Source organism: Silene latifolia, chromosome 8 (assembly GCF_048544455.1).
Source record: "Silene latifolia isolate original U9 population chromosome 8, ASM4854445v1, whole genome shotgun sequence".
NCBI lineage: Eukaryota > Viridiplantae > Streptophyta > Magnoliopsida > Caryophyllales > Caryophyllaceae > Silene > Silene latifolia.
In genome coordinates, this window is record NC_133533.1 from 8,041,429 (window position 1) to 8,051,701 (window position 10,273).

The window sequence follows — 10,273 nt, forward strand, 5'->3', positions numbered from 1 at the left end:
CTATTTACCTTTTCCTCTGGGTCTTGTCTCCAACCTCCTTCTCTAATATACGATTAAAATAAAATTTATTTTACCTAACTTCTCTGACTTTTGTCCGAGGAAAACAAGTACTCCGTAGTCCGTATTATTATAAACCGATGTGAGAGGAAAAGATCGGGAAAGGTTGGAAGGAGGTCGATAGCATTCTTCTTGTCGGAGTAATTAAATGATAACCGTGTTAATAACCAACACGATTTGGATCTGTTTCACGCTATAACAGTCTTAAACACCATGATATGGATTCGTTTCACACAACAGTAGTCTTAAGCGAGACAGTTTTTTTTTTTTTTTTTTTTTTTTTTTTTTTTTTTTTTTTTTTTTGACAACGAGCCAGACCAAGTTGAAAACAGTGTGATTTTTAAACATAAAAGTGCCAATTAGTACTCTCATAATCTCATATAGTAGAAACAAAATAATACTCCAACTTCATTAAAACTACATGTAAAGTGATCGTCAAAAAAACCCGAAATTACAGATCCCATCCAGCATCCAAGACCTTATATTATCATTAGCACTGTTAAAGTAAATAGATAGAACAAAATTTTGTTGAAAGAATAAATCCTGCAGTCTCTCCAAAAAATGGCCAATACGTCGTCTTATAATATCGCTATCATAGACAACGTAACCTTTTTCGTCAATATCAAGATTTTTACCCCGCAACTTTCTTGCTCCTAAATGTTTCCTTCAATGAGGCGAATTTCTTCTTGCATTGGTTCATGGTCTTTCCCGGTACAGCAGTTGCAACTCGCTCCCAACGCTGAGGGGTTTCCTTTGGGAATGTTTTAAGAGCCTGCACTAGGGCTTTCTCTTGAACGGCCGACCATGTATCCTGATCAGATCCTGAAGCGGAAGAGCCAGGGTTACTTGAAGATCCAGGTGCGGGCCCCTCCACATTACCGTTACTGCTTGATGATGACTCATCAGGCACTTTCGTACTTGGAGTACCTTCAAGTTCTTCCCTTGTAGAAAGAGGGGATGCGATAGATACAGTCGGTTTCCTTTTCTCGAGAAATGAATCAAATGCTTTGGAAGAATCAGGCTTTTGGAGAAGAACGGTTTTTGTGGCTTTCAGAATTTCTTCCACTGATCTTCCCGTGCCAAGAAACTCTGATACAACTTCCCACCTTCTCGATGTGCCTTTTGGGTATTTCACGATAGCTTTCCTGAGAAGATCTATTTCTTCCTTGGCCCACGGTTTCTCTTTCTTTTCATAGCTGCCCGTCGACATATTGCCATTCCCGGCCACAACACCGTTTGCTTTAGGAATCTTTTGCTCCACTTTCTTCACGGGCTCCGAGCTTTCTTGACGACCAAGTGAGTCTCTAAGATGTTTAGCTTGCTCCGATATTACCATCCCGTCTATTTTGTCGCACAAACCCTTAAGCCCATCCATGTCAAGTGACATGCAAAGGGTTTCTATGTCGTCACCAGATATGTCAGACACATGCTGAGTTACAAGTGGAGTAGTAAGTGTTCGGAGACGAGTACGTTCTTTACGAAGAAGCTTCTTCTCCTTTTCCTTGACCTTCTTAAGATTTGAAGCAACTTCAGCAGCTCGTTTATCTTCCTCCTCTTTCTTAAGCCTCTCCTCTTCAGCAACTCGAGCAGCTTCTTCTTCCTGCAATTTCTTAGCCAAAAATTTGGCTTGCTTTTTGCGTTGCTTCTCGGCTCGCTCAAATTCTTTCCTCCTGACAATTCTGGGATCTCTTTTATATGCATTGTCAACAAGAGAGCGTACTCGTGCATATTCTTCCTTCCTGGCTTTCTCTGTGAGCTTTGCATTCTGTCTTTCCATCCATCTTTTGTGATCACGAGAGTCCGCCTGTTCTATGTCGAATTCATCTGCATGTGGAAACTCTCTCCAGCTTTTGTAAGCGTACCAGAAATCATAAAATTTATCGACTTCCTCAAATGAAGAATTGTCATCTCCCAACTGAGGAGCAGGTTGGTTGACAGACCACCGACCATTCCTCATGAAAGCTGGACCAAACACTTTAAAGAAGTCCTGTGGAGAACAATCAGTGGGGATCTCATCATCAAACTCATCGGTGGAATCATAAATCCTTCTCTTTTGAGGATCCATTAAGGCCTCATAGGCCTCTTGAATGGCTTTGAAATGGTTTTCGATCTCGTCTTTCTTTGCTTGTCTGGCATCTTCAGTTTTTTCAGTCAGAAGAAGAGCAGCTTGTTTGTCTGGATGAAATTTTAAAGCAACCTCACGATAACTCTTCCGAATTTGTTCCTCTGTTGCGAGATATCTTAAATTTGCCAAACCGAGCAACGCATAATGATCTTGTTGTTGCTTGCCATCAGCACCGGTTTTTTTCTTGCTCTTACTGCTATATGACTCAAAAGAAGGAATATGACTTTGCTCTTTGTCAGTTGATACACTCTGTGTATCACTGTCTGAATCGTCTTCAAAATAACCAGCTAGTTTTAAAGCTGCTGCATGAAAAGAATGCCCAGCTGGTTCGAACTTCGATTCCTTGAAAGGAAGGCTGTTTGAAGAGACATAAAGTGCTTCACCACCTTCTAGCTCGGGCGCGTAAGTTATTAGTCGGCCATTACTTAATTTTCGGGCCATTATTATCTAAACAATGGCCCAGGTTGACGGAGATTTGACACCGTACGCAGTGAAACAAGTCCACGGATTGGTTACACGGAAAATCTGCAATCTGCAAGCAGTCAGTCTGGATAAGTGGACTTCAAGAATCACAGTATCACTATGGCAAATATGACGAGAGGAAAATGGCAAAATCTGGACATAGACAGTTATGTCTGCAAAAAAGCATAAATGAAACCATGCAAACTCATTTACTCATATAATATCCTAAATTGTAGTATACGACTAAGTTACTCTGACTTGGATGCAAGTGTCGGACATGGTTATTTCCCACGAATTTTCAAATTTTGGTCTAAGATGAAGTGTTAGTATCGTGTCGTGTTGGACACGAGACATGCGACCAAAGTGAAGTGTTGGAGTAATTTGGATACCGTGCGAAGTACATTCTAACTAGCAAGCAGGTTGTAGCAATGGACACATGTCAAGTACAGAAGGCCCAGAACTACAGCATTTAAATTGATACAATATCGTATTTCTGAAGTGGCTTCTTACCAAACTTCAAGAATCGTTTTTATTCGAGAAAAAATGGCAATACTACAACCTAGAGAGCACAGTTAAACACGGGATTATACCGGATTACTCATTTATGTAAAGATCTGCCTGAGAATCTATCACCTTTTATAAAAAAGAAACACAACGGATAGACCACTAAGGTCATGTAGCCAATATCTACAAAATTTTCACGCCCTTCCAACTAACCATAATACCATAGCCGAACTCACAAACAAGAAAATCAAAAGCGATGACAATTGAAATACTAAAAATTTAACAATCCAGCTCACTCTTTCGGCAACACTATTATGAATAAACCATAAACCGCGCAGGTTTATTGATAAAGACGCGAAAAGAGTGTCATATACACAATCTAATCCCCTAGACACCATGATCTAACAATAACAGCAATCAAAACGCTACCTACTCTCCTTCAACCTCAAATCAAACGAAAAATCATCGAAATATCAATAGCGCAAGCACATACTCCCTCAAGTACATCCGATTACTAGACGAAAAACCGACTACAATAAAAGAACACCTCGGTAACAATTTAAGCTGGCTGCATCAACAGAGTCACAATAAAAACATTGATACCAAATCAACGAAGACAATATCAACGGAAATAAAGCCTCGAAAATCGATACGCAAACAAATGAACTAAAATTATTCCAGAAATTCCTTCAAGCTACTAACAACTTCACAACTGACAGAAATCGGCAGTAATATAATCACAACCACAAGAAAAATAAAAAAAATAAAATAAAATCATACTTTTAAGCTCGGAGAATCATGTAATTGAAAAAAAATCGGAAAAAAACAGCATCAAAAGTGATGTAATCAACATCGTGATGATGATATTTGATGAACATGAAGCAATAGTAGAGAGAGAGAGAGATGAAGTACCTGAAAGTAGAGAGAGATCGGCGAAAAAGGAGGGAGAAAAGAGGGATTTTGACGAGTTAGTTGTAGTAGTATGAAAATGGCTGCCGCTTGAAACCCTAGAAATTGGTAAAATTAAAGAGAGAGAATGTTGAAATTGTAAATGAAGGGGTGAGAGGAGACGGAGGTTTTCACGGAACTGGCAGCAGCCTGTCACGGATCCTACCTTTGGCTTTTACCTGTGAGAATTTAGGACTTGGAATTGGTAAATGGGTTATCATTTGATTGGTTTGAGTCGGTTTCGGATCGGATTATTTAGGATTTGATTGGATTTGTTTACGATGAGAATGAGATATATTTTTTTTAATTTGGTTCAAATGAGGCATTATGTCGCGGTAAAAATCGAACCTTTAACTTCATGGTTGAAGCAAGAGAGCATTTACCACGTATACTTTGATTTACACAAATTACTTTATAATAAAGTCGGTTTGGTGAAAAATTAAATCATTGATGAAAAAGTCAAAAAAAGCTCCTAACTGAGAAGTGTTTTTTACGAGAAAATAAATATCTTTAATTCAGGTCAATCGATTAGGGTATCTTTCGATTATATTGAATTCAATACAGATCAACTCCAGTCCAACTGAGATTGAATCGAGTTTTAAGTACTATTGCTGTTGGGTTGGCTTTGAGACTGAATCTACTTATTCCCTTTTCTATCATTTCCTGCAGTCTGGTCTGGTAAGTTTTAAGCGTGATATATAGATTTAGGAATACAAGCGACAGATTAAAGTTTGTTTAGACGGCTTTTACATCCCCTCGAGTATTGGCCGCTAATAGGATACAATAGTGGTAAAAGATCCCGGGCCTTTTTGTTTTCTATTAGGAAAAAAGAAAAAAGAAAAAAAAAACGAGTGCGTGAAAACGGAATCAGGGGTCATCTACAAGTTTCATTACGACTCAAATTTTCACGACAAAATAAGTAATACTGTAATAACCAGCATCCACAACAAGGAGACAAGAAGTTGAAACAAACAAATAAAAAATCCATTAAGCTCTTCAGTCGTCGTTATAGGTTTCCTCTATATATATCGTTGATGCCACTTTTCACAAAGAAACATCCATCTGATAGTTATATCGAAACTAATGAGGCCTTTTAGGCAACTGATTGAATTGCTCTCTCAAAACTATCTTCAGCTGACGATAAACGCTTCACAAAAACATGGTCTGGGTGTGTCACCTTCAACTGACTGCAAAACATAAAAATATTACTCCGTATGAGTTTTATTGGCTACAGCAGTGTAAAAATCGATTCACCAGGTGTGTCGTTCATAAACACAAAACACCGAGGCTCAATAAAAATGCGTCAGCCGTCAGGTAACAGTAAATTGGGGTCAGAACATGATTTTAGAAGGTGTGAGGTGAAGACGCACGGCCTCATGCACAAAAGGCACACCATATTTGCTAACAATTCTGTATTTCATAATAAATTTTTGTGCAATAATACCCTTTAGGATGTTAAAGGGAAGGCATGATAAAATAAATAGAAGAAAAAAAATCAAATTTGCATAGTTGCGCGTCTACACCTTAAGCAAAGGAGCACCTAACGCGGTCCAAAGCATTACAGTGAGCCTTTTGCAGTTTGCTTACACACTAAGCTCCTCATGAGGCGATGCTAAACGATACTTTGCAACCCTTTTTTTTAGGTTAAATAATGAAACCTATATGGAGTGATGCAACAACTACATCATAGTTCATAGAAAGTACGAGTAATCATTATTTAGCGAAGTCCAGTAGGTGGTCAGCACATCTTACCTCAGGTATCGAGTTGCCGGTTTATTAAGGTGGAGGCAGCACACAACCAAATTTGACAAAGTTTCAGCATCCTTTGCATCCTGCATCAAACATGAACATTATCAGTTAGCTAATTTCTCTCTACATCTAACCCAAGCTACACAAATTAAATGCCTACTGGGCACCAAAGTATATTACCGCTTATTCCAAAAATGAGAAGGGACTTCTTAAAAGCGATACGGATAGTTAAAAGAAGACTACATGGCTTCATACTAAAATTAAAAGGTTAAAAAATGTGGACACCTTAAAGATGGATGAATCCTCGTGGAGGGAATCACCCAATGTGATTCTATGGTTAGAGATTTAAAGGTGAATTGTTAAGATAAGAGATTTTGGCCAACACTTACAACATTATTCATCATGTAAAATGCTCAACCACACTCTACACTGTCTGTCTTTGCGGTGGGGAAACAAATAGAAGCTATATACCACTAAAAAAGTTGCTGAAAACAGACATTCATCGCTCACAAATACGGAATTTTGAACAAATGTATGGAAATGATTTGAAAAGGGGGAGTACAACCAATGGAAGAAATAGCAAAAGAAAACAAAAAAACTACCTTGTTTAAAGCTTCGAGTAACAAGGATTCTGCTTCGTCGAAGTTTCCCATGTGCATGCAACAAACAGCCTTGCCATTCAAAATCAATCCAGTCATAGGATACTTCTCAGAGAAGTCCTGGAAGATCAGGTATGCTTCCTGTATCTTGGAACCACCCTATCACAATGAAATGTATCATAAGGATTCAACTAGTAAACTAGAGAGTTATCACTTAAAATCAAACAAACAAACATGTACCACAGCAAGATTTAACCAAGCATTGGCAAGTTGAGTCAATGTGTGATCCTCGTCAATCTGTTGCATGATTTTCAATTGTTTCTCTGCATGATCTGATCTGCACATCTTCAGGTATATCTGGACATTCAATGCATGCCTAAAAAAAGCAGCGGCAAGATATTAGAAGATACACCAAAAAACATAATTTACATGAGCAAAAAAGACTTTGCCATCATGCTGAAATTGTATGTAAATTTGAATCATCTGACATGCAATAGAGAGAAGTGCAAACTTTTTTAATGTAAATGAGCAAGGTCCAGTCACAGTCATTAATTTGTGAACAGTTATATAAGCAGGCCACTTAATTGCATGGCATATGATTTTTAGAAGGAACAAAAATAAACAGAAAGCCGAATGCTACGAGTCTCTACTAGACAAGCATGTGGAGAATGATTAGTTACGACTCACCGTACTAAACCTCGGTGAATTTTAGAAGGATTAGAAGTGAAGGGCTCGAAATAGATTTATTTATTGACATGAATTAGTCCTAATACTGGCAGCAAGGTAGTAACAAATTACAAGGAGAGAATCACAGTTCTTAAAGCCAATAATTTAGTTATAAAGTTAATAAGTTTTGTATCGTCATCAGTGTCTTCTTAAGCAGCATGGAGTAAAAAGGACTTCATAATTCATGGAATTCATTGCATATTGCATATATAAACCCAACATAAAGATGATGAAGGTCAGAAGGCTGCAAGATTGATGACAGTCAGTCCATGAGGTTGTGTTGAATGTAAGACAGGATAGGAAGCCAGTTTGAAAACTACAGAGCAAACAGAACGTTCAGAACACAGACATTTAATAAACAGAGAGACAGAAGGAAAAACATTCAAGAGATAAGCTGTCAAACGACAAAAGAAAGGACCAGAAAGTTACCAAATTATTTCAAAAATCCAAACTCAGTTCATTTAAAAAAGATTACAGGAAGCAAATATACTCACAGTTCCATTGTTCCTCCAGCATGAGTGTACTTCAGAGCTTCTGGATAATCCTGCTCGTGCATGAATACAATACCAGCAACAAGTCGCAAAGTTGGGATGTTCCCCATGGCGGGGTCTGCTAACCACTCCTTTAAGCTAGCAATTGTCGACTCCTAGGATCATAAAAGATCTATTAACATCATCTACATGCAGCAGATAAACTACATGACGGGAACAGGGGGTTGCTGAGGCTAAAAAGAAATATGCAGCAGATAAACTACTCGACGGGAACAGGGGGTTGCTGAGGCTAAAATGAAATATGGTGCCTCTCATTCAGATTTAAATCATACATCCAGGGGGTATTAGACACTGATTTCGACTGATTTCAAAGAGAGAATCAATTGATCCACACCCTTGTATAGCAATTAGCATGCTTTTTCCACATCCATGTGAAAGACAATGATTTCAGAAGGGCCACTATATTAGGAAGAACTTTATAGATGAAAGTCATCCTTGAAGGGTGGCAAATCTTTTCCGAAATATTGTCTTTATTGTTAAAAAAAAGGCTTAGGCTTAGAAAAAGCATGAATGGCGTCTCCACCTTGAAAAATAACTATATGGTCTATGTCCAAGCGGGAAAGACATTCAACATAAGATCTCGCTTTAAGAGACAAGCTAATTGATTAACACCATATACTCCTATGATATTTTTGCCACAACCCAAAAACCAATGTTTGTCCCACAACTACTGAACCCAAACTGGTTTTTGTGTTGTTCATAGTTGATCATTCCCACTATAATCCAGTGGTCCCGCACTCCCACCCCAACAGAGTGCCTTCTAGGCTTCTATAATCAACTGATCTAATGATGCAACTGCAGTTACTAAAACAAAACTCTGTGGGAAAAGTGAAAACTATAATGTTCTACCATATAAATGTTCTACCATATATCAGCTGGTGATCCATTGATCCATGAAAGTAATTTCAAGTTTTCTCATTTCACCAGTGTGGAAATGTGAAAACTATATGTTCTAGTGTTCTACCATATCTCAGCTAACAATCCCATATCCCTTTCGGTAAAACTATATTAAAACTATATGTTGTATTAAGGTATCATGGTGAGGTATGTATACTTGTACTAATATTTTGCTGAATCTAAATACAACAAATAAACTCGCTACAACCTTCAACCTAATCCAAACAAATTGAGCATGAGAGACAAATGATCTCGAATCTAAACAAACAAACGATTTTACTCGGCACAAAATTGCCTTTGATCGAACCATATGAACGTCCTCTTACCAAAAGGGGGAGCAGTTTGAATGGTAAGCATCACTCGATCACAAAATAGACTTATGCAACTACTAAACCAGAAAAAAATCATCAAAACAGTACAAATCAAGACGGACATAAATTAAAATTGTATAATAGAAGGATAGAAGTATAGAACTGAGCCTTATGATCGTGCCATATCAACTTGATCTAAATAAACAAATATATCATAAAAATTGCCTTGATCACGCCTTATTAACTCCAGATTATACATCACAACTCACAAGCTTAATACAACTAATCCTCAAAATAGTACAAATCAAGATGAGCACAAATTAAAATTAGAAGTGAGCTTTGTGAATGCGCCATAAGAACTCCGATCTAAACAAGCAACTGAATCATACAAAATCGCCTTGATCGAGCTATACGACTTCATTTCACACATAATGAAGCGCAATTTCATACATCACAACGATAATACAACTAATAAATCATCAAAAAATCATCAGAACTGTAGAAATCGGATGAAGAAATGTAATTAGGATGAAATTAAAAGCGAACATTATGATTGCACTACATGAACTCCGATGTAGATAAACAAACAATCACAAAAATCACCTTGATTTAACCTAAACGAAGTGCAATTTCAAACATCATAAGATCTAATACAACTAATAAATCATCAAAAAATCGTCAAAAAAGTACAGATCACGATGAACATCAATCAATTAGCATAAAAACTTAGAAGCGAAGATTATGATTGCGCCACATGAACTCCGATCTAAATAAACAATAATCATCAAAAATCGCCTTGATTTACCAAAACGAAGTGCAATTCCAAGCATCATAACATCAATGCAACTAAAAAATCATCAAAACAGTACAAATCAAGATGAACACAAATCAATTAACCTAAAATTTCGAAATCGACCTTATGATCAGGAGAAGAGAGATAAAGAGCGAGCAATTTGACAGCTTGAAGAGGAGTAGCGGCATCGGCATCGATTTCATTAACGACAAGCTGATGCGAACCTAGAGCAATGTAAGATCGAAAAACGAGAGAATCGCGTTCAACGACGTCGTCATGAGAGAGATTTGGAATGTCGCTGTTGTTAATGGCGGATTGATAAGCACCTAAGTAGAAGTTGTTGCGTAGATTGAATAACAGATCTGGTGCCGCCATTGTTGTTGTTGTGAGAGAGATGTAAGTTTTGAGTTGTGAAGATCTTGACTCTTGAAGGCGAAGCCGTGAAGAAATGGTGAATTTAGATTTCAGATGGGTCTGGTGACTGGGTACTGGTGGTAGTACGTAGGGTGAGAAAAAAAAACCGAACCGATTTTATAATCCGAAACGAAAAT

At 37.7% G+C, this 10,273-nt stretch overlaps 2 protein-coding genes across 3 annotated transcripts; both read right to left on the minus strand.

Moving 5' to 3' along the window:
- Positions 1–411: 411 nt before the first annotated feature.
- Positions 412–4,300, minus strand: LOC141596247 (uncharacterized). Of its 2 annotated transcripts, none has more exons than XM_074416347.1 (2): positions 4,061–4,300; positions 412–2,707 (listed from the first exon to the last, which is right to left on the minus strand). In XM_074416347.1, the coding sequence occupies exon 2, from the start codon at positions 2,621–2,623 to the stop codon at positions 689–691; it is 1,935 nt and encodes a 644-aa protein (XP_074272448.1). In that variant the 5' UTR covers positions 2,624–2,707; positions 4,061–4,300; the 3' UTR covers positions 412–688. The 2 variants fall into 2 exon arrangements, with proteins under 2 accessions (XP_074272448.1, XP_074272447.1); XM_074416346.1 differs by having other exon boundaries at positions 412–2,714; positions 4,061–4,278.
- A 663-nt stretch (positions 4,301–4,963) lies between these two features.
- On the minus strand, positions 4,964–10,273 carry LOC141596266 (coatomer subunit epsilon-1-like). The gene is made up of 6 exons (XM_074416372.1): positions 9,846–10,273; positions 7,665–7,816; positions 6,685–6,820; positions 6,448–6,603; positions 5,849–5,928; positions 4,964–5,283 (listed from the first exon to the last, which is right to left on the minus strand). The coding sequence occupies exons 1-6, from the start codon at positions 10,095–10,097 to the stop codon at positions 5,190–5,192; spliced, it is 870 nt and encodes a 289-aa protein (XP_074272473.1). The 5' UTR covers positions 10,098–10,273; the 3' UTR covers positions 4,964–5,189.